Source organism: Planococcus citri, chromosome 2 (assembly GCF_950023065.1).
Source record: "Planococcus citri chromosome 2, ihPlaCitr1.1, whole genome shotgun sequence".
In the NCBI taxonomy this organism is placed as follows: Eukaryota; Metazoa; Arthropoda; class Insecta; order Hemiptera; family Pseudococcidae; genus Planococcus; species Planococcus citri.
In genome coordinates, this window is record NC_088678.1 from 62,940,664 (window position 1) to 62,966,150 (window position 25,487).

At 35.4% G+C, this 25,487-nt stretch overlaps 1 protein-coding gene across 3 annotated transcripts in view; it reads right to left on the reverse strand.

Annotated features, from left to right (window-relative positions):
- Positions 1-25,487, reverse strand: part of LOC135836989 (uncharacterized) — a 321,905-nt gene that overhangs the window by 39,447 nt on the left and 256,971 nt on the right. For all 3 annotated transcript variants that reach the window (XM_065352091.1, XM_065352089.1, XM_065352090.1), the window contains one exon: positions 82-912. In XM_065352091.1, the coding sequence (XP_065208163.1) occupies positions 82-912 (831 nt within the window). The remainder of the gene's footprint in view (positions 1-81; positions 913-25,487) is intronic.

Genomic DNA, 25,487 nt, shown 5'->3' on the forward strand with positions numbered 1-25,487 from the left:
GTCACAAGAGTACTAAAATTATCACGAGCTTATAATTATGTATTTGTATCTAAAGCAAAACATAAAAAATCAGTTACTCACCAACTAGTGTAAGACTTCTGGACGAAGCGGCATAAGGATAATAAGGCGTCGGAGGCGCGCTCCCGTACCCCGAATAATACAACGGGGGAGGCGGCGGCGGATACGACTCGACCACAGAAGGAGTCGGAGGCGCGGAATGATACGATTCAGCGGTCGACGTGAGAGGATGAGCCGGTACGACGACCTGCTGCTGGACAGCATTGCTGACCGGAGCCGAGGACGAATACTCGTGATGGAAATACTGTTGAGGTGGCAGAGCTGGAATGTATCTTCGTTGAAAGGGTGGCGGAGGCCCGTGATACGGCGCACCCTTGGGCTGCAGGTAGCTCAGATGGTAAGGTCCTGGAGGTCCTGCTGGTGGTTGACTACTGTACAAGATCTCCTGGAAATGAGCCTGTTGTTGAGGATGCGATAGACTAGCGGTTGACGGAGGTGACGGGTAGTACGATTGGTAATTATGAGACGGCGACCGGAATGGTGGATTGGCCGAGGAGCCGAATCGGTAAGCTGGAGCGAAGTTTGGTTCTTCTTGAGGTGGTTCGGCCGAAGGAGCGATCTCGGTGGCTGGAGTGGTCGCCGAGATCATCTCGTTGTCCGAGTTCTCCGATACGGGCTGCGTCACGTTCGAGGCCGGCGGAGTAGGCGGTTGTACTAGAGGCGACTGCGAGACTTTGGCGAACGAGATGGTCGATGCTGAGCTGGACGTCGACGTGGCCGTCGATGCTGGTAGAGCGGCCGTTGACGTCGTCGATGTGTTCGTCTGCACGTGGTGGTGATGATGGTGATGGTGATGGTGGTGCGATATCAGCGGACCTGCTGGCTGGTAATAACCTGGAAACAGAAGATACGCATTTTGCATTAAATAAACTATCACGAAGAACTTTATCTCAATGATCAATACATTTGTATGAAAAATACACTGTCACGATTTGAGTAAGAAGTAAGAACCTCATCTCAGCGATCAATTCAATACACACATTCGAAGTTAAACTCAAATAGAAATAGTTCCACTAAATCATCACGTATTTGGAATCATCCCCTCGCTCCCCATCTCCATCCACATTCACATTCTTCGTCGTCAGTTCGTCTTTCTCAATAATCAGACGAAGAAGACTTCCGAGAATACGATTAACACTTAATTACACTCTCTGTCGCGAAGCAAAGACATTCGGTGTACTTCACAAGCGCGGTGCTTATTCGTTCTTCGAAATTCAATCTTGTCGCTAGCTCGAGCATGCAACATTTATTACGTATTTGTAGATATCCATTTCAAACGACGACAGTAACATCAAACGTCCGACTAAACCCATTTAAACAACTAAATATCTACTAACGAAATAACGTTCATTTAAAGCTGATTACAATCTTTGTGTAATTATAAATACTGGATACGGTAATCGAATCACCAACAGGGTGTTGAAAAAGGATGAGAAATGAACTGTTTTTGAAATTGATACTGTTACAGCCAAATTTTCCATTAATTTGAATGGGTTAAGAAATTATTGAGGGCGGTAAAAAAAAAAGTCGTATAACATCTTTCAAAGAATACGCAATGTGAAATGACCTGATTTAAATAATGGTTTCCGTACAGCATGCTGAATTTTTCAAAAATTCTTAGTCGTATTTTAAACCTTAGATAACGTATTTTAATTTAGTAGTTTGAAGCTTCTGCAAACTCCAAAATTCATTCGCTAATTTTTGTAATTTGGAGCTCCAGCAAACAGCAATATTCATGTTAAACGACAATTTTGCAGTTTAGAGCTCCTGAAAACTCCAAAATTCGTTTCCAAATTTTGTAATTTGGAGCTCCTGCAAACTCCAAAATGCAACTGTCAATTTTGTAGTTTGGTGCTCCTGCAAACCCCGAAATTCATTCGTCAATTTTGTAGTTTGGAGCTTCTGCAAATTCCTAAATTTATTTGCAATTTGTCGTTTGAAGCTCCTGCAAACTTCGAATTTTATTTTTGCAAATTCTCATTATTTGAAGCTCCTGCAAACTCCAATATTTAATTCAATTTTATAGATTGGAGATTGGAGCTCCCGCAAACTCCGAAGTTCAGCTGCCAATTTTATAGTTTGAAGCTCCAGCCAATTCCAATATTCACGTTCAATTTCATAGATAGAAGCTCTTGCAAATTTCAATATTCATTTTCAATTTTGTATATTTGAGTTCTAGCAAACTTCGAATTTCATTTCCGGATTCCCACAGTTTGGAGCTCTTATAAGTAGAGCTGTGATTTTTATGCAAAAATATGATGAAAATATGTAACTTATTTTATGCAATTTTTTCGCCCAAAATATGTAAAAAAATATGCATAAATTTCAGTTTGAGTAACGTATCCCTGAAAAGGATTTTTCAAGCTGAAAAACATGAAAACTTTAAATTCAAAACAAAATGAGCCTAATGATCAACTTTTTAAAAAATTGGCAAAATAAGTCATTTGTAAATTCATAAATTATTCTGAGAAAAAATATGTTCTTGGTCACATTTTTAGCAGTGTTGCGATTTTTTGAACCTAAAAAATCTTTAAAATCTCAATTTTTGCAAAATTTCTGTTAATATGCAAAAAACTACTCCATATAGAGTGCTCAAATGTAATTTGGAGCTCCTGCAAACTCCGCAATTAATTTTCAAATTTTGTGATTTAGAGCTTTTTTTATTTATGAAATTTGAAGCTCCTATTGATTTGCCAATTTCATAATTTGGACCTCCTACAAACTCGGAAATCAATTTCAATTTTATAGCTTGAACCTCCTACATGCTTTGATATTCCCTTTCCAATTTTTCGAAATTCATTTTCATTTTTGAGAAATTTGGAAACATTTTCATCATTTTTTAAAAGTTTTTGTTCAAAAAAATAAGAAAGCTTCGTTTCTCGGATTAAAAGTTCACAATAAAACTCAAAAATTTCTCAATTTTTCTTCCAATAAAATTTGTTTGCTTTGAAATATTCTTCTGGTTTGTTTTTCTTTGGATTATTAATAATCAGTGATCAGTGATGGGGCCAAATACTCGTACTACGAGTTTGAAAACGGAATTTCAAAATGAATATTTATTCAAATCATTAAAAGTTCACATCGATAACCTATTTTTTTTTTTTTTTTTTTTTTTTTTTTTTTAGATATAAAATCTAGGGAACTTTTTAATTATTCGTCATTATATCCAAATGAGGACATTTTTCAAATTGGGGGGGGGGGAGAAAAATCAATTTCCTTTGAAATCATCTAAAAGTATTTTTCGCGAATCTTCGTTTTTTCTTCAAAAATAATTTTCTTATTCACTCCGACAACGACATTCAATTTTGAAAAAAAAAGTCTCGTGAAACTTATGTCGATTTGGGCGTGAAAGTCTGTGCCAGAAAAATCGGATTACTTAAATTTTCCTCGTCGTCAGATTATTCAGCGTTTCAAAATGGGTACCTAATTTGAGATATTGTAGGTATAGGTAGTACATTCTACTTGAATATTATCTAATACCTATACTCTTAATCTTATCGATCACCGATAGTGAAAAATTATGTTCTTAATTTTAGGAGAATTAATTCACGAAAAAGAATTACAAAACGAAGCTCGAACCAGAAAATTAGTTCTAAAACGAACGAAATGGATTTGAAAAAATTGGATTAAATGAGTAGGTATTTCAAGTAGGAAAATCAATGATTTACAGATTTACAATGTGTAATTTTTACTTTCTGATTCGAAAAATAATCACACTTCGATCAGTAGACCTAACCCTCTACAGGGAGTCAACAGGAATATGGTTGATCGAAAAATCACTACGTTTTCGTGCCACCTACCTTTCCAAAAAAAAATTAACTATCCCCTCCCCAAATATTTCTAACCATCTTCTCCCCCTCCCCTCCAAAAAAATCAATTTGTTCATTTTTTTCTTTTTTGGTTTGGAGTTGAAATCGATTCACTCATAATTATGTGCGTACGTATTAAAAATACAAAATGAACGAACTCGAAAAATAAACAAATTAAAAATAAAACAATTCAAAAATACAATGACTAGAGAAATTGGAAAAAAGGAAGATCTCTTTGACAATTTTGACCAAAAAAGTGAGGCTCGAGGGCAATTTTGGTAAAAAAAACAGCATTTTTTAAAAGTAATTTTGGTAAAAAAGTAGAACGTTTAGAAATTTTGACCTACAAAAAAAAATGTTTTTTTATACCTATTTTGACCAAAAAAGTGAGGCTCGAGGGCAATTTTGGTAAAAAAAAACAGCATTTTTTAAAAGTAATTTTGGTAAAGAATAAAAATCTACCGGAAACGTGTTTCCTTGTAAGAAATTGCCTCAAATATACATTTGGCTTGAAGTAATAACGTCAATCACTCGTTTTTTAGAAATGAAAAATCACAGTCAAATTATAAAAAAAACTCAAAACAGTTGATCCAGGTGTGAAAGTAGAACGTTTAGAAATTTTGACCTACAAAAAAAAATGTTTTTTTATACCTATATTTTGACAAAAAAATAAGACGTTAATTTTCTCCAAGAAAAAAAAGACTTTCTCATCCATTTTGGCAGACAGACTTTTCAGAGGAAGGAAGAGGGGGAAGAGTCGTCGATTTTTGGAGAATTTTTTTATTAGTAAAATTCATTTAGGAACAATGGCAATTCGAGTTTTTTTCATTCGGGAAAGTGCATTTGCGGAAATTTTCAGTTAGCTTCCGTTTTTTGATATTTTTCCAAAGTGAGTTGGAGCCGTTGGAGGCGAAGGAGAGTCATTTTTCTCCCATTATTCAAAAACGATTTCTTTCTCTTCATTGTGGTGAAATCGTTTTTTTTTTCGACGTATATTATTGATTTGTACGTTTTCAAATACCTACGCAGATTTTGAATTTAGATATTAATTTCAGCTTAAAATACGTAAAAATGAAGTAATTTACAACTTAGGGTCATTCGAATGGAAAAATACAAACAAATGTAAGTACTACTTATTCGTATTTCGACGAAAAGAAGAATGAAAAAAAAACACACGATGAAAATAACTGAAAAATTCCATCGAATATTCGCTCGAAACGAAAATTGCGACGACGACAACGACAACGACAACGACGACGACGAATTGTGGAAAATTTAGTGTGAAATTGCCACTATATGCTGTACAGTGTACACGATGGTCGAAGTTTCGAGTGGGGAATTTTGTTACGTGTTATTAGGAAATTAGACTTTATTAGTCTACAGGGTGAAGCTACTTCCATTCAGTTTCGATTACCGGACGCGGGACGTTGAAAATCGGATTTCGTAAAACGCGCAGCTCGACGTTTGTTTGGCAAAAGAGGCTCTTATTAGGGAACCGAAGCTTGAATAGCGTCTCTGGAATATCTCTTTTAGAGAAAAGCGAAAGAAAAAGGAGTAAAATTAAATTACATGTAACGATATAGTATAGTGAGAATTATTTAGATTCTCATTCGGCGACGAGTAAAAGTGGTGGCGCTAGTGTCACTGTCGCAATCGTCAACGATGCAATTTACCGTTCGTCACCGTCAACCCCTATTTTTGTTCTCGGGGGTTGACTGCGACAACGACTGCAAATGGAAATAGAAGAACGAAGACTGGTCGCCTGGCACCTATTAAAGCCAACGAAACGATCTCGTTATCCGTGCAAATGAGGCGTTTTATTGCGAGTTTATTTGGAAATTTTTGTCCATCGACTCGAGTACGAGTACTACGTGTACGCGTGGATATGATTATAGCCGTAAAATTGACCCTATATTCTACCAGAGTAGCAGTCTAAATGGTGGATGGAGCCAGATACTCGTTGTAGTACATTACGCGAAATTAATACGAGTACATTTTTCCAATTCCTATTGTACGTGATGTTTACGCGATTTCGACTTGCGGTTGAAAATTTTTCTTTTCGCGTTACCGAACGAATTTCCTCGCCGCGATTAAAAACGTTATCGTGATTGCGTCACGTAGCGCATTGAAAATAGCCACAGTTGCACAATGTACGAGCTACGAGTATAGAAAACAAAATACGACGACGACGGATGTGCATAGGACGATGCAATTTGTTCGTTGTTGATATTGACGTCGTCGTCGCTCGTCGCGTCGTCGTCTGACGAGCTGCACGTAGTCGACGTTCGTGTTTTTCCAAAGTCCCCTTGATGGTCCTTGAGCTAGTGTATTGTAGAATGATACAGACTGTATTGATCCATTATTGTCTTTCGAAGCTGATTAGATCGTAGAGTACGTGGTGATGAAAATTCAATGAAAATTTGCATCGCGTAAGGTTTTGGTAGCGAAGATGCTGAGAGAGTGTAGGGTTCATTTGATCTGACGTTGATGGTGTTTTTTTTAATGAAAGAAATTGTATACTTAGGTATTATTTTGTTTTGAAATTAGATTCATGATTGGAAGGTTTTAAGAGTTCAATGTTTTAACATAACGACTTTGAATTTCGAGAAATCGAATGTTCCTAATTAGGTTCCAAAATTGGCCATCAATGATCGAGAGAAAAACAAATATTAAAAATTCAAAGCAAAACTTGAGAAATTTTCGAGTTCTGTCAGATCTTAATTGTAAACGTTTGATCCAAAACGACAAAGTCTTCTACATATACCTATATTTTTTCAAAATAATAAAAATAATCTCAAATTTTCAAAAACTGATTTCAAAACTTAAGCTTTTATCCTAATCAAAAAGTTTACAACAATTTTTCAATTTATTTTTTGCGTTCCAATCGCGAATTTTTTTCTTATAATTTATGCTTCAAATTACATATATTTGAAAAATAGATCGCGATGTCCCTTTATTTTTCAAAAAAAAAAAAAAAATGGGTTGTGACGTTGGCTGAACTGACTGAATCAATCATCAAACCTTTTTTTTCTAAGGTTTCATTCTCATCCCCCTCTGCTCACCACCTTCAAAAAATTGTTTCCTGCTGCGGTGTTTCAAGTAGAAGAAAATTTTTCTTGGAATTTTTTTTTCTGATGGGGAGGGAAGATTTCATTCTTTGTGGAAAGGTTAGAAATTTAAAATGCTGAAGGTACTATCCGTTACAATTGTTCACAAAATCTGTCACAGGCATTTTTTTAAATCAACGAAATCTTCAACAGGGTGTTCAAACTAGAAGGTCGTGGAAGCCCTATGAAAAAAATGAAAGCACTCATGCATTTGGCTAAAAATTCTGAATTGGCTTTTACGTAAGTACTTTTCAAAAAAAAAAAAAATCAACGAATTCTTAAGATTGTCAAAATGTTAAACATTTGAAAACTCGAGAAAAAAATTGGGTGGAATTTTGTTTAAACTGCTAGTAATTCAGTAATTTAGGGGTAAATTACGAGTAATCTGGTAATTTTTGGGTAAATTACTGGTAATCTGGTAATTTGTGGGTAAATTACTGGTAATTTGGTAATTTGTGGGTAAATTCAATACCACCTATAGTAGAAGGCCTGAGCGCTGAATTGTTATCACTTTATGACGTCACACCTAGTAGGGACTCGATCGTGTTTATCATTTGAATTTTAACGTATGTTTAAATGGCAAATTCGTGAAATTGAGTAAAACTTTTGTTAAAAAAGTTTTTTCAAATTATGAAATTTAATTAACATTTGTTGTAAAATGTGTTCTAGTAATGTGGTACTGATGTTTTCTGGTGTCGGTTTATTTGATTTGTGTACAAGAATGAATTTTTTGTAACTTGTTAGTGTTGTGTGATTTGAATGGATAGTGATGTAATGTAGATTAAAATGAAAATTAATGTGAACTAGTGCTTGTGTTTTACCGGAATGATGTCGGTCGTAATGAAATAAATAGTGAACTATGCAATCGCATCAAGTTGAAGAAAAATCTACAATACATTTTAAATCTACTTCTTGAACCAACCAGCTAAAGCTATGATATGATGGATATTAAAGAATAAATCATCAACATCTCAAACCAATTGAAACAGCTTTAAATTCCAAAACTCTTTCGGATAGATGTCAACAGGTATAGTGGTACAATGTTTGCAAAGAATTTCAAGAGAAATCTCCATCATGTATGCAATGTCTGGTGATCATTTGGTTTGGTGTAAGTATCTTATCTATGAGCTGGAGATTATGTTCGCGCATATTCACAATAATTTGTATTTGTTGAACTCATGAGATCTTCATCTACTTCTTTGCTATATTTCTCATTGTCAATTGTCATCCTCCAGAGTTTTTCTCAGTATTCTTTTAGAAATTGGATCATAAACGATTGTAGTTCTCATCTTTAATAATAAAAACAGTGTTGTTTATGAGCTCATTTTTACTTATTTTTTCATTTAAATCATTCCCACGTGATCTCAAAATTAATTATTAAATATCAGAATGTGATTTAAAACGCAAAATAAAATGTTCTTGGGATTTATTTCGTTCTAGTGCATTAATATTGCATTGATTTCTATAGTGTTATTGTAGTACGTACTCCCAACTAGTGATGATGTCACAAAACAGCGCTCAGGCCTTATAGGTGGTATTGGTAAATTACTAGTAATCTGTGGAAAAATTATCAGTAATCTGGTAATTTTTGGGTAAATTACCAGTAATCTGGTGATTTGTGGGTGAATTGCCGGTAATTTGGTAATTTGTGGCTGAATTACTGGTAATTTGGTAACTTGTGAGTAAATTACTGGTAATTTGGCAATTTATGGAAAAATTATCATCGGTAATTTGGTAATCTGTGGGTAAATTACTGGTATTTTGTGGAAAAATTATCGGTAATCTGGTAATTTTTGGGTAAATTACCGGTAATTTGGTAATTTGTGGGCGAATTACTGGTAATTTGGTAACTTGTGAGTAAATTACTGGTAATTTGGCAATTCGTGGAAAAATTATCATTGGTAATTTGGTCATTTTTGAGTAAGATATCCGGTAATTTTAGGTAATTTTTGGGTAAACTACTGGTACCTAATTTGGTAATTTTTGTAAATTACTGGAAATTTGGTAATTTGTGGTAAATAACAGGTAACCTGTGCAGCACGGTTGACTTTCAGTGAATTACTGGTAGGTTTTGGAAAACCAATGTTATGTCAAAGTTTTCAAAATAATTTTTTTTACATTTTCTGTCAAACATGAAAAAAATCCTACACATACAGCTGATCTCTATCAATTAAAGGTCATCATTACCTACCTATTAATGATTGAAAGTTGACCTACAACTAGAAAATTTTTTGATATTGCCATTAGGTATAATTTTTTAATTTATTTTTTGGAATTTCAATCGTGGTTTTACTCACATTTGTAGATTTAGATCCAAAAGAGGATTCATAATTTTGCTGAAAAATTTTGTACAAAACTTAAAACAGTATCAACTTCTTTTGGTAAGGTAGATTGTACAAAAATATAACCTTCTTCAAATTTTCTTGATGAATGATTTGAGGTCTTTTATATTGAATTCGTCTAGTAAGTTCATCGAATACAATCAGGAAATTTTTTACTTCGTGATATTTTGTCAAGATTTTGAAAACTTGGAAAAAATCCTCTTACTCGAGAATTCCCATCAATGACATTAGATTGAAACCAAATTTTAGTATCATAAGTAAGCGCAACACGAGTCAATGTCCACTTTCGTTCTTACCTTTAAAAACAATCGACTCGTGTTAACCCCTTCAAAACAGCAGTTAGGCAACAATAGAGAATGCTACAATATACGTGTCCTTTGTGCAAAAGGATAGGGACTAATTAAGATTTCAAATTAACACTCGATTCGAGATTATGATGAGACGTTGGCCTCAGTGCAATTCCTTTGGGAGTTGTAGTACCTAAGTTGTATATACTATACCAAGACCTACCATGTACCTGGTGAGATTTTATCACCACAAGGGCAACATTCAGCGAACACCGGCAGCATTTATAGGAATTTACTCGACTCCTATAGGCTATAGGAAGCTCCTTTTTGTAATCGGAAATCAAATATTGTAATCTAGATAAACCACGAAGCTGCTATACGCGATGAAGAGACGGTGACAAGTACATAGGCTACAGTAGGTCTACTCTACTCTAGGTACACAGAGGTATATACGCAAGAACGTGGAAAAATCGTTGAGAAAAATTTCAAATATGCGGCTCGGCGTTTTACCTTATCAATTATTATACGAAGAACAAGCAAAAGAGTACCACAGAACTCGATATGGATGCTCGTAAATTCGTTATCTCTTCTCTTCCTGTCTACACATTTTTCAAAGCGAAAACATCCCGTGTATAGGTTTTTTTTTCTTCTTCTCATTGGTATCGTGCAATATTATCTCGACGTAGAGAAGATCCCGCTCACCGTACAACCTAACCAGTTTATTGGTTTCCATTCTTCCGGCTTTTATGTGGAAGCTACAACTTTTACTCCTCGGTAGAACTGGTTTTTGTTTTTTATGAAAGAACGCCACACCAAAGCCACCAGGTAAACGTAAGCCGAATTAATAACGTTTCCGAGGTAATTACCGCGAATTTCAGTCTCGCCGATGAAAATTTTTTTTTACCAACTGGTAGAATCTTTAATGAGTAGTTTATTCGATTATTATTACGGTGCGAACAGCGAACATTATTAAATTCGAATTGAATTAGCCTTGGGGGAAGGGGGAGGGGAGGGGGGAGCTCTCACATCTCGTAGATTGATTTTTATTTTTTCTCGACTTCGTACAAAATCTTGGGAGGTTGAAAAAATCTCTCTGGTGTGCACGTGCTTTGAAAATAATCATTTTTATCCCGAAGTATCGTATATCGTACATTGTATATCGAAGGAATAACTGCTGAGCTCGACTCGGCGTTTGAAACTTTTTCAATTTTATCTAATGCGTAAAGCGTATTCGTATTTGTGATAATGAAACGCATGTCCTGAAAATAAATCGTCCGTCGCGTCGAGTTCGGATTCGGGTTGTATGCTCTTCTCTCATCGCTGATGGCAATGGTGAAAAACATGTATGTGGAATTTTCACGACCTTGAGAAACGATTCGTCTTTCGCGATGCGCTCGCCCATGTTAACTATGTAACATCTGATTCCCTGTATACGTATCTGTTTCGTCGACGTACGAGTATTATGATTGTAGTTGATACGAATGACAGACTTTTTATCAAATTTTTTTCATGCTAGAGATAGCTTTATCGTCGTCAATAACGGAATAGAAAAGCTCGGTGGTTTTGATCTTTTTCCTTTTATGTTTTGAAAGGCTCTGAAGCGGAGATAATCGCTCGTTTAATTGATAAAAATAAAGTTTAAATTTGCATAATGTGGCGTTTAAGAAAGAGAAGCACGAATTAGCTGATAATTTTTATCATTTTATATGCCAATTACCTACTCGAGAGTTTTCTCGATAAGTGGAAGAGTAGCTGATGATGATGAAATTGGGCGATAAAAGAATTCCAGATTGGTATATTCAGGGACATTGCAAACCATCAAGTCGATCTATTTCCCCTTCCACACGGTATACGTAAGTGACGATCTACATAAATAATGGTTGAATTGAAAGGTTTCAAGTTTTTCCAAAAACTTTTTTAATGCCGTTAGAAACCACAAACTTTTGTAAGATTTTATGAAGCTTTTGCAATGCTGCATCAACTTTTAATCATTTTCAAAAATTTTAAAAATATTTCAACTCAATTTGCATAAAATTTTGCTTTAATTTTGACAATTTTTCATCAAGTAATAAGAAACTGATTTTTGGGTAATTCTCAGAAAAAAGGTCAATTTTGATGTGCATAATTTTGAAAAATAAAAATCAATTTTTTGGAAAATTTCAAGTGGGAATCATTTGTATAGGTGTCCCAGATCCCTGTTCTAGTGTTGGCCTCAATTCAATCCCCCCCACTGTGGACCCCGGCCCCCCTAAAACAGCGATAATTAGGATTCGACCCTCATCGATGTGTAATATGTCGATTGATATGTTTTCGAGGTCGTAGAATTCGAATCTGGAGTTATTTTTTATGTAGAGGTGGAGGGGGAGGCGTGGGGAGGGGGAAATGTCAAATTTTGCTTATATTATCGTGTAATATGTCAATTTATGTTTTACAGGCCGCAAAGTTCGAATCTGGACTTATTTTTATGGTAGGGGTAGAGGTGAGGTGTGAGGAGGGAGAAAATATCAAATTTTGCTTGTTTTATCGTGTAATATGTCGACTAGCGCGATAAAAGTACAGCTGTCTGAAATTTGGCCAAGTCGAAGGACAAATGGGCGCTGGACAAGCCGAAGGACAATCTCAACGTTTTTTCGTTTCTAGCCTTACCTACTGGACATTATTCGATTTTTAACACGTAATAAATGTGTACTTATCATGTAGAATAACTTCCCTTTCTCAATTATCGTTTTTGGCGTGTTCATCAGGGTAAATAAAAAGGCAAGCCGAAGGACACCAATTTTGCGAAATATCATATTTTCAGAGACAAGTACGATCAGACCGAGCCATTGCGTAGGTTATGAGAATAACATTGCGGGGTAACATTTTTATGAAGACAGTGAACCAGTGCAGCCACTCACCAGAAAAAAATATTGGATTGGGAAGCTACCAAAAATAATTGAAAATTGCTCTAAAATTTGCGCAAAAAGTGTGTGACAGTTTTCAAATGTGAAATGTCAGCTTCCTATGGACTTATTCCAATTGCAATTTGCACAATAATGGACCTTCGTGTTCTATGATAATGAGAACGTGCCAATTTTTCCCCAAAAAAATGAAGTTCATGACACTTTATAACATTCATTTTCAAAAACATGGTGTGTGACAGCCAAGTCGAAGGACATTTGGGGTATAAAATCGAATGTACACCAATGAAAGGAGGGGCTAAAAATTTCAATACCATATGTGAAATGTGTGGGGGATGATCCTTGAATGGACCAAAAAAAAAAAATTCATGCTAAAACCTTTGAGAAATTTGCCAGGTACACGAGTTTTACCTTTTTCTGAGAATTACCCTTTTGTAAAATTTTGCTTTGTATGAATTAGGAATCAAACTCAATAAATAATTAATAATTTTAAAAAAGTGAAAAATTATTCTGTAATTTCAATCAACCGTTTACCAAAATTAAAATATAGGTGAACTTATTCTCCAAAAAGTCCCACAGAAACTTTGCTATTGGATGAAAAATACAGAAAATGTACGTACTGACAAGGGAACCTCTTGAGGTGTCACACTCCGATTTGAACGGGACCGCGATTTTTGGAAAGAGCAAAGTCTAAAACCCCCAAAACCTAATTTTCAGCTGCCCAAGTTCATTTTTAGATTTTTGGCGAATTTTTGAAAATTTAAAATAGACTGTTTTTGGCGATTTATGCTTTTTTTTTTAAAAGTACGTACTTGATCAATAAAAACGGTCAAAATAAGTCCCAAAACTAATATTAATTACCCAAATCCAAATTTCACCATTTCAAGCAATTCTGGAGCCTCTAGCGCAGTTTTTCAATTTCTCCAGAATTTTGAATTTGCTTCAGAAGGCGTGAATATGAAGTTGGGCAGCTAAAAATCGAGTTGTAATTACACTCGACCTGTTTAACGAGTTTATCTACATTTGAGCCGATTTCAGGAGTGACACCTCAAGAGTGGTTTTTTGACCAGCTTTTTTCAAAATTGAAAAATTCAAAAAATCAAAAGATAACCGTTTGTGAGGAAATTTTCGAAATGTGTGCGAATCGCTGTATTTCTTCTAGAACTAACCTCCGAGCGCAAATTCTACCATTTCTAGCCGTTTTGGAGCGAAAGTGACACCTCAAAAAACCACTCATGAGGTGTCACTCTCAAAATCGGCTCACAGAGTGTCTACTAAAATCAAAACAGCGAATTTCTCGCCTTTTTCTTGCTTCCAAAAATGAAAATTTCTTACCCCTCTTCATATTTACGCATAGATAATCTTCGCTAACCCCTCTAACCCCCCCCCCCCCCACCCAACAAAATTTCTCAAAAATTAATTCTTCAAAGCAGAGAAGTGAATTCAATTCTATGATAACAGTAACAAAATAAAAAGTAAACTCGAATGCGGATCGAAGTCATGTTTTTTGGGGAGGGGGTGTATGATGTTATTTTTTCAACAAAAAATTGTTATTTTTCCGACAAAAATCAAAATTTTAAGGTGCTGAATACCAGTGACATACATATACAATATTACAGGATCAAACCATGAAAGAGCTTATATTTTTATTTGTGATTGAGGGGAGAGCGAAATCAGAATTTTTAGACACCAAAAATCGACATTTTAAGTTGTTTTCAGAAAACTCTTCACAATGAGTGATCATTTTATTGAAATGAAAGTAAAATTACTGCTCGAGCGAAGCGAGAGCGAAAATTCGTTGAAAAAATTGGAGTGAAAAACGAAAAAACGAACATTTTGTATGCTTTATTTTACATTTTCGTCGGAGAACAATAATATCAACAATTTTGAAAAGTTAATTGTTCTGTTCAGAAAATTAGAATTTGCACTTTTCAAATGATTTGGGTATTACCTGGAAATCGAAAATTTCCTATTTAATTTTTGAATTCTTAACATTTTTAAAAATACTATTTTGAATGGCCCGAGCGAAGCGAGGGCAAAATTTTTGGAAAATTTTTAATTCGAAAAGTAGAACAACATCAATTTTAACAAAATGAAAACTTGAAATTTTGGTGGGATAGCTTCAATTTTTCAGAGATTTTTGATGTGAATTCTTGGAAATTTTCTTGCTTTTCGAAGGAATTTCTATACTATTTTCTAACTTTCTTGCCACTCATGCGAATTTCTCGCCTTTTTCTAACTTTCTTGCCTTTTGCTTGCCAGTAGACACTCTGGCTCAAATGTAGATAAACTCGTTAAACAGGTCGAGTGTAATATATAACTCGATTTTTAGCTGCCCAACTTCATATTCACGCCTTCTGGAGCAAATTCAAAATTCTGGAGAAATTGAAAATCGCGCTGGAGGCTCTAGAATGGCTGGAAATTGTAAAATTTTGATTTGGGGTGTTAAGGACAAAATACTGCGATTCGCGCAAATTTCAAAAATTTCCTCACAAACGGTTATCTTTTGATTTTTTTTTTTGATTTTTTAATTTTGAAAAAAGCTGGTCATGAGGTGTCACTCCCAAAATCGTCTCAAATGTAGATAAACTCGTTGAACAGGTCGAGTATAATACCCAACTGAATTTTTAGCTGCCCAACTGCATATTCACGCCTTCTAGAGCAAATTCAAAATTCTGGAGAAATTGAAAAATCGCACTGGAGGCTCCAGAATGGCTGGAAATTGTGAAATTTGGATTTGAGGGGTTAGTTGTGGACAAAATACAGCGATTCGCGTAAATTTCAAAAATTTCCACACAAACGGGAAACTTTTGATTTTTTGGATTTTTTAATTTTGAAAAAAGCTGGTCAGAAAACCACTCTTGAGGTGTCACTCCCGAAATCGGCTCAAATGTAGTTTAACTCGTTAAACAGGTCGAGTGTAATATACAACTCGATTTTTAGCTGCCCAACTTCATATTCACGCCTTCTGAAGCAAATTCAAAATTCTGGAGAAATTGAAAAACTGCGCTAGAGGCTCCAGAATTGCTGGAAATGGTAAAATTTGGATTTGGGAAATTAATATTAGTTTTGGGACTTATTTTGACCATTTTTACTGATCAAGCACGTACTTTTTAAAAAAAAAGCATAAATCGCCAAAAACAGTCAATTTTAAATTTTCGAAAATTCGCCAAAAATCGAAAAATGAACTTGAGCAGCTGAAAATTAGGTTTTGGGGGTTTTAGACTATGCTCTTTCCAAAAATCGTGGCCTCGTTCAAATCGGAGTGTGACACCTCAAGAGGTTCCCTTGTGAGCTAAAAATTACTGATCAGACGAATATCCAAATCATACAACAATTCTGGATAGAAAAGAGAAAATCAACTGTGAATGTTTATTTGTCTAAAAAAATTTGAAAAATGCAAACTTTCCCTTGAAAGTCACTTATTGTTATAGATGTTTTAATTTTGATGTCTGGAAGAGGAAGGAAGGAAGAGGCCGGGGAGGGAGGGAGGGAGGAGGATAATAATTTTATGTATGGATGGAGGAAAATACTCAGATATTTCAGAAAAATGTTACGAATTTCGAATTTTCAAAATCAGCAGGCACCCTCATAAAGTTGATTACAAAATTTGGAGGGACTAAAAAGCATGAAAAGGGCCAAATCGAAAAAATCAAGATCATCAGGATGGCTGTCATTTACTCATACATGTAAACTTCATTTGCAATTTTTTTGCTCCTTCTTTCTCTCCGGTTTGTTGGTTTTTATGAAAAAAACTCTCTCCAACTTGGAATACTTAAATCGTGCCAGATGGTTCTCAAAACAAAAAAATCTCATTTTTGAGTCAGAACTCCATTAAATTAATTTCGAGAACGAAAACTCACACCTTCATCAGCCTGTTGCGATGCAAAATAATTCCATCTCAGCGAATAAACCATGAAATCGCAGACGAAGCAAAGCACCAACTGTGTAAGAGGTCGAGGGAGATATTCGCGCATTAAGTAAAGATACAGCGATACAACTACTATACGTATCCAAGCACGCAAATACATAATAATAATACTCGTAATAACAACAGTAGCATCGCAGAGACAGTGCAGAGCAGAGGGTACCTGTACCTACTCCACAAAAGAGATATAATTTTCGCGAATCCGTAGCACGAGTTGTGTTAGCAGGAGGAGGATGATGATGAGGAGTACCAGAGGGAATCACATCTTCGTGGCCGTCGTTAAGAAGGTATAGTTTGTCGATATTAACCCGCAACTGAGAGCAGCAGGTCGTTCACTTATGTATGGCTGTGCTGTACACAGTACACTGACAGAGATAGAGAATGAGAGAGATGCAGATGGAGCGGGTATATTATACTTATTTTGAGCGCACAGAGCACCGGCGCTGGAACTAATTGTATCGGTTGCTCCTCGATTGACCTTTCTGTGGCTCGACGCTCTGCGCTGCCTCCTGCTCCTTGCTTCTTTTACGTAGTACAATGTTTCTTTGTAGTACATTGTCGACCTCCGACAACTCTTTGGCGGCGCGACGACTACTCCGAGTAGTTGAGGTAATTCGGTAGCGAGAAGATTTTCTTTCCCTTCTTTACTCGTTTTCGTATTACGTTCATGCGAGAAAAAAAAATCGTACACGAAGAGATCTATTTATTGTGTTCGTATATTGCCGCAAATTTGGGGTTAATTACGTTTGTAGGAGTGAAAAAGCAATCTTGGTAATTTTTGGCCTTTTACCGCATACAGCAGGTCGAAGCTTTGTAATTAGTTACCAGCTCTGGTGTGGGTAGTATTTTAGGGCAATCACGCGATGTATCATTTTACATGCGTTTTTTTCCACTGTCAATATAGGTGTTGTTTGTGCAGGTTTCGTGAGCAGCACGACATCGACACTCGACAGCCCGAGCTTCTCTTTCTCGCCCAGCCCAAGGTTGAACTAACGCCGGACAAATTGCTGCCGTCGTGCTACCCCCAACCTCATCAGGCACCCTTGTTGTGCTAGTTTTGTCGTCGCTAACACAGCTGTTATTATGGTATATAGAGTGAAAGGGGTTGATACACGAATAATGAACTGGGCTCTTGATGAATGCGTGTACTCGAGAAGTTTGTCGTTAACTCTTTACCTTGTATAATGTTTAAAGGGGTTGTTACGAGTAGATCTCGTATACCTACTATATAAGGAGAGTGACAGCGTCGCTGAAAGCAGCTCGTTTATAATTAACAGAGTTTGTAAAATGTGTTGCAAAAGAGTTGGCGCTGTCGTTTTGTCACTGACAACCAGTGTCAGCAGCCTGGTCGGTTCCGGCGAAAGCATAGGTACCTAGAGCTATCAACGATGTGATTCTGGCAATCTTGTAGGATGCTGTATAGTGTATAGCGTAAGTAGTAAGTACAGGGTACAGCTACTGACAGAGGGCTGGTAATTGGAAAATCTCACCGAAAGTAGTACGTGTTGTGCGCCACGAGCGAGGTCAGATTATATAGGTACTTACCCCTTTTAGTCTTATGCGAAATATTAAAGCGATGTGAGCGAATTAGCGTCGGATTTGAAAATTAAACATTTCTACCTGATGGTGGGTAATGCTTTTATGGCGTGAAATTACGTATCCAAGGTGGTCGTGTTAAAGTATTCTCGTCGAGTTGGCATTTTTCCTAAGTACCCTGTTTCTGGTATGATGTTTTTCAAAGTATTTTTAATGGTTACATTCCTCTGATGGAATTTCGTTTATTTGAAGAGTGAGGAGGAAGATGGAGTTGGTGGTACTGAGTTCGTCATTTATATCAACTCGATTAAAATTTCGAATAATCATAGATTGGCCGACACTTGACGATTTTTTTTTGAACTCACGTCAATTTTTAAAACGTTTGGATATTTTTTCAAATTTTTTAGAGAATTTGAGAATTGAGCTTTTTTTTAGTTTTTTGTTGCCGAGAAAAAAATTATGAAAATTTGAGTGAAACGAGGCTGAAAGGTTATGAAGACTGTATTTTGAAAAGTAAGGAAAAAATGTAATCAAGGACGAAATTATGCTGGGGGGGGGGGGGGGGTGTCAACCAAAAATTTCCCGACTGATAGGTACGAGACAAAAAATATGTACCAATTTTACCAATTTCAATACGATATATGAAGTCGAGTACATGGTGGTTTCAAATGGTTTTAAATGATTTTGAAGCTTCCAGCTACTTTTTGGAAATTTCAATTTTCCAAAAAACACCATACGACCTCTCAAAAAGTGGCTGGAGGCTTCAAAACGACTTGAAATCCACCAGCAGATGACTTCGTGGCATATTAAAATTAGTTTGCAGAATAAATTTTGACTTTCCATCTCCGTTTGATGAAATTTTTAGGAAATTTAAAGTATCAAAAATCTGATGGAGGCTCCAAGAATTTTCAAAAAGTCGCCGGAGGCTCAAAAAGGACTTGAAATCCCCCTGCAGTTGACTTCGTAGCGTATTGAAACTAGTTTGCGGAATAAATTTCAGCTTTCCAACTCCATTTTGGTGAAATTTTGGGGGAATTTCGAGTTTCAAAAATCTGCTGGAGGTTCCAGAACTGCTGAAAACGGTTTGAAACAGTTCCCAATCGATTTGGCATGTCGAAAATAGGGTGTATCCCAAATTTCAGCTCGCTTGGTCAATTTGGTAAAATTTTGATTTTTTCCCTCATTTTTGGCCTAAACTTGATTTTTTCAAAAATTCACCAAAAATCGAAAAACGCACTTTAGCACTTGAAATTTTAACAGATGATAAATTCTTGCTTGATCTTTCGATCTACCTTTGCACGGTTTGAAAAATTTTGTGCAAGTCCTATGTTGGAACGCAAAATCTGTGATTTCGGCTGACCTGTTAATCAAAATGGCCGCCATTTTGTAAGAAGGGCCACTTTTTTTGTTGAGTACAAGGGCTGGAAATGTTCCTTAGGACTCCCCCTTTAAGAAAAAAGATGTCTCGGGGGATCGACCGGGAGGGGTGCAATTTATCCCTAAGTGGGATCCCCGACTACATAGGAATGGTGATGGAATTTTTGTAAATCATTCACGAACAAATTGATCAATTACTAGTGAACCATTCGCGAACGAAAATTGTTGGTGAATCATTCGCGCATGGCTCGATTCATTGAATTAATTTTACGTGAATCATTCGCGAACGACTCGACTCGTTCACGAACGAATCGATTCATTTACTCAATTTATTCATTTAATCATTTTTCGTGAATCATTCGCGAACGACTCGATTTATATTCAATTTATTTTTGGTGAATCGTTCACGAACAAATTGATAAATCAATTGTTAATGAATTATTCATTGTATCAATTTTTCGTGAATCATTTCGTGAACGAATTGACGAACAAATTAATCAATTGTTAATAAACCATTCGCGAACGAATCGAATTATTTGAAGACTATTTTGACTAACAACAAGATTTTATTGACCATTTCGGCATAAAACAGAATTTTTCTTGCTGACAATTTGGACAAAAAGCTATGTTGGCTAAAAGCAGAAGTTTTCTTTCACAATAAAATTTATACATTTTGGCAAAAAAATTTTTGGTAACTACGAAAATAATAAATTTTAACAATGATTAGGCAAAATACAGGATTTTTTAGGATAATTTTGGCAAGAAGCAAAATTATTTTGGCAACATTTGCAAAAGTTGGGAGTTTTTTATAATTTTGACAAAAAAGGAACTTCAAAATTTTAGCTACTAACAAGTTTTTTGGTAATTTCTGCAAAAAATACTAGGACTTTTTTGATTTTTCGACAATTTTGGCAAAAAACAGGACTTCTTATAAATTTTGACAAAAGGTGGAATTTTTTCTAAAAAAGAAACTTCTGTACAATTTTGGCAAAAATGAAACGTTTTTGACAACTATTCTGACGATAAGATTTTTTGAACATTTTGGCAAAAAATAGGTGCTTTTTTGGCATATTTTTACAAAAAGTTAGGATTTCTTGATAACTTGCACGCCCCCCCCCCACATCACCATACATTCGAGATTTGGACTTTTGAGGCCTCCAGCATGATTTCAGTTTTCTCCAGCTAGTTTCAACAGAACGAACTGAAAATGTTTTAATATTCAAAGACTTCCTAGCTGATTCTTGGTAATTCTACTCATCTGTTGGCTTCGCATCTGGACTCTTCTGATAAAAATAACTGGGCTTCAACTTTAAAGCTAAGCTAAAAAAAAACTCGCAGATATATCTATAAAATTAGTGATCGAAAAAACTCAATGAAAATTTTGGCAAAAAATTCGAAATTTCAAAGTGCATTAGAAAATTTTCTTCTAAAATCACGTATTTTTCAATAAGTAGGCAGAGGCCCTCAAAGCCAGCTGGACTTGAAGTACAATAGGTGTTTCTGCTCAATCAAGGTGTAAGATGACTCTCAAATGTCCGAAAATTACTCAAAAGCAATAAAATTTCGACGAGCATCTGTTGACTCTCGTTTTTAAAGCCGAGTTCATCAAAAAAAGTACTTCAACAAAATCATGTTCTTTCATTAAAGAAAAAACAGAACAACTAAAAAAAAAATTCAATACCAACGCACACTAAAAACACGTTTCATTTATGTAAGCTTGCGCATGTAGCCTAATTACCCAAACATCTCTGATTCTACATCGGTTAGGTATCTGTATAGCCGGAGACAAATCACCGCGCATTATCGAGTAAAGAAAACCGGCTCAAAATGCTCATACATAATTCGAGCCATCAAATGAACCGCGATTTATTGTCTACAATTTACATAATGATCGTTTTCAGTGTGTATAAAAGAAAAGAAGAAGGAAAAGACCAAACATGGTCGTCTATATACCGAAACACAGATAATAGAAGCAACTTAAAAATCTGCAAATCTTTATCGACGACGCCGAAGCAGTAAAAATATGGAAGACGATGGAAGAATAGAAGATGGAGACAAATCCGCAAATAGAATTTACCCCTTTTCGAAGCGGAGCAGAAGAAAAAAAAACACCACTACGATATAACAAAATGAAATAAAAAAATAAAAATGTTAACGTTTGAAACCTCGTCGAATAAATTTATCGACGGTTGGGGATAAAAGTACACCTTACCTACACCTTTTTGGACGACGACGACGTCGACTCGATGGATAAATTGATACGGAGAATTTTAAAAAGCTCTCTGTTCTTGTAGTCTGTGATTGGGGGGGAAGGAGAAAGGAGAAGATCCTCGGTGTGTTCTTTTGTTCTTACGTAAGTATACAGGAGGATAATATAGCGAGAACGTCGTCGTAGTCGTAGTCGCTGTGAAATGAAAAAATTGCGTCGACGAGAGAGGTACCTGCGACCCGCGAAATTGGAAGCGAACTCGTTACTTAAGAACTGCTACGCGAGATCGATTGGAAAATAAAATACGCGAGAGTTTTTAATATTCTGAGAAAACGTTGTTGGTAGCCATTACGAATGAATTATCGAATTTCGTGCCAAAGTGATTTTGACTTCGACTTTGTAAATTGCTCGTATATACGGTACCTACGTTGAGAGAAGAAGAGCATCAATAACGTAGTATCCTTTGGAGACTTTAAGACGTACAGAGTGTCCCATCGAACATCTGCCAGAGGGTGGCGGATTGAAAATTTCAAAGAACGTCTGACGACGTGAGATTTCAGATTTTTCGTTTTTCAACTATACCATTTTTGGTAGTAAATTTGAAATGAACTGAAGAGATATTTTTAAAAAATTTATTTAGCCACGCTGTGTACAGCCTTTTGGCTAGAGACGTGGAGACAATTTGGAATTAGATTTTGTTGTACAGATCGATTTCTTTCAGGAAGGTAAGGGGGTGTTAACGCTCAAAAAAGGTCTGCATTCGGAAAGAAAAATCACGAATAGAATTTCTAGTTTTGAAAAAATTTAACACCGAAATTTGGGATTAAAAAGAGGACCCCAAAATACTCGACCATCAAAAATTTCAAGGAGTAAAATTCATTTTTCAATTTTTGGAAAATCTTCGAAAATTCAAATTTTTTTACGAAAAAAAAACAAAATTTTGATCAAATTGACATGGAAGGCCAAAATTTGGTTAGAGCCTTATTTTCGACCTTTTTTGAATCGTTCTGAAGCCTCCGAAGAATTTTTGGACCCTCAAGTTTTCAAAAAAATGATGTAACAGGGTGTCTAACAAAACTTCCGGACAAAAAATCACGACATTTTCATGACCTATTTTTCACATTTTTACCGCATGAAAATACCCCCCCCCCCTCCCAATGAATAACTTGAAACCGGAAGAAAATATTTTTTTTAATTTGTAAGAAAGTAGGTAAGTTCCTATTATTTCAGTTTTTTCATTTTTATAATTTTTGAAAAAAATTTCATTTTTTTTCATTTTATGGGCTTTTTAAAAAATTTCAAGTGTGTTTCTACCAAAATTCATGACTTTTTCATGACTTTTCATGTCCTATTTTTCACACTTTTACCGCATGAAGACACGTCCCCCCCTCAAAAAAATCAAACAACTTGAAACTGCGAGGACATTTTTTTCAATTTGTAAAAAAGTAGGTATTTTTCTAATTTTTGAAACAATTTTTTTATTTTTTCATCATTTTTTTTTCATTTTATGGGCTTTTAAAAAAATTTTCAAGTGTGTTTCGAGTAAAATTCATGACTTTTTCATGACTTTTCACGACTTGCACGACCATCTACCAAAATTCATGACTTTTTTATGACTTTCATGAGTTCATGACCGATAGACAGTTAGACACCCTGTGTAAGGTCATTTTTGATAACAGGAGAATTCGAAAATCCACTGCAGGCTTCACAAAGCGGTTCAAATCTATCACTAATCAACTCGACAGGTCAAAAATACGTAGAATAGCTACGAGCCAAATTTCAGCCATTCTGAGCTTTCGACTTTTTTCACAGGAAATTGGTGAGATTTAGATTTTCAAAAATTCGCCAAAAATCAAAAATAAATTTCAGAACCTAAAATTTTTGCTAGTGGTGTATTTTGGGGTCCTATATTTCAATTCTTCTTTGTCTGGTTCAAACAATTTCGGGCCAGGACACCTGGAAAAGTACCTTCCCAAATTCTGCCATCATTTTGAATAAAAAAATTCAAAATTTGGAACATTTTTTAAAAAACTTTTCTGATCAAAAACTAAGGTTTCTGGGCAAAACATGAATTTTTTCACCGAAAATCACTACTTTTTTTTTACTAACCTTCAGAAAAAAATCATAACCATCAGAAATATTGTATTTCCCCCCCCCATCCACCCACCATTGATTTTTTTCATTTTTTTTTTGATTTGTACTTAATAATTTTTTGCATTGAAGTACATTACATACACGTTTTTATCAATTTGAAATCAATTCAATGATTACCTATAAAACCATAGCTACATTCATTTTTAAAATTTTTATATTGTGTGAAAAATCGGATTTTCCATTTTTTCATTTTTCACTACCTTTTAGGTAAACTTGCTGAAAATCACTACTTTTTCACTATTTTCACAATCAACTTTTAAAAGCACTACAAATACATTTTCACTACTTTCACTACCTGTACAGTGTAGACATCCTGATTTTTATGTAAATCGTGAAATATTAACTTACTCAATACCACGTTCGCTTACTCAAACGACAAAAATTGGTACTCACCTGCAACAAAAAACAAAATAAATAGTCGATTAGTAAATTAATAACTCAACAGCAAATAAGTACATAAAAATTTAAAAAGTAAATTCAGCTAACATTATTGATCGATTGATCAAATACAAAGACACCAGTGACAAGAGGGAGGTTTAGAAAGGTTGGATGGAATTTTCAAATATTAATTTCATCAACCAGTTCCCAATCAAAATTCAGCTCCGAATTCAAACCCCGGAACTCCCAAATCCCTCCAATAAAACTCCTTCGAACATTCTCAACGCGGAAAAAAACATCAGCCTCGAATTCGTAACAAAAAAAAATCTAACCCTAAAATCTGCGAACCGCAACGAATTTTAAAACCTTTACACGTAAAACGCTCGTAAACCGTTCTTTTATTGGAAATACTTTCGCTTAAATCGCCACCGTAAAACAGAGACCAAAAAAAACTACCACTATTTCATCTCTTTTCGCCTGCCTATGATACCCTACTCTTTCTTGCCCACCCATCATGTAAAACTACACTTCTCAGTTCTCGCATTCAAGTTGGGAAAACTCTGGCTAATTTGATGCCGGCATCTCGTTAACACATTATAGGTAAAAAGTTGATTAAGTTGGCCGTCTCTCAGTCATTCATCCGATGGGAGTCGTAAAGCTAAAGAAAAAGTTAAGTTTTTCAATCAAGCTCAACTTTTTCCCAAGTAAAAACGCAAACTTGGCTGGTAATTTCCTTTCTTATCAAATTGTTAATCTTTCGCATAGAGAGTTGACGTGAGATCATGTTGAAGGAGAAATAATACCGATGAACCGAGAGGCCTTTTCTACTATTACCCCTTTGTAGTCGAACTGGTGCAATAAAAGAAAACAGTAGGAGAAAAAGGACCTATACAGTTCGAGAGTATTTTCTTTACACGTGTTTATACCAGTTCATTTATCGTTTCGCACGTGTTGTTGCATTTTTCCATGTTTTCCCTTCTTTTTTTCAAAAAACATCTACGTACATAAAGTGTAATAATGTTAGCATATCTACTTTACACAAAAGCACATTCATATTGAAAAATAACATACACTATTACACTCTATGTTGGTGTGTATTTCAAATTTCATTCTCTCTAAAAATACCACACAGAGAAGAGCGTGGATCGTGGAATTAAATCTGATGCAACGAACCGCTATCACATCGGTTACACACTCGTGCGGTGTTTTCTGTCTCTTTCCATTCTCTCTCTCTCTCGTACATGTCGGTATGGTTAATTAAAAACATAAACGAGACGATGACAATTCACCGCAGCTCGGCGATCATCGTCGTTTTATAACTCGTCAATTAGACACGTTAACGGACGTCAGCGTCATTCACTCGTTGGACCAATATTATTATT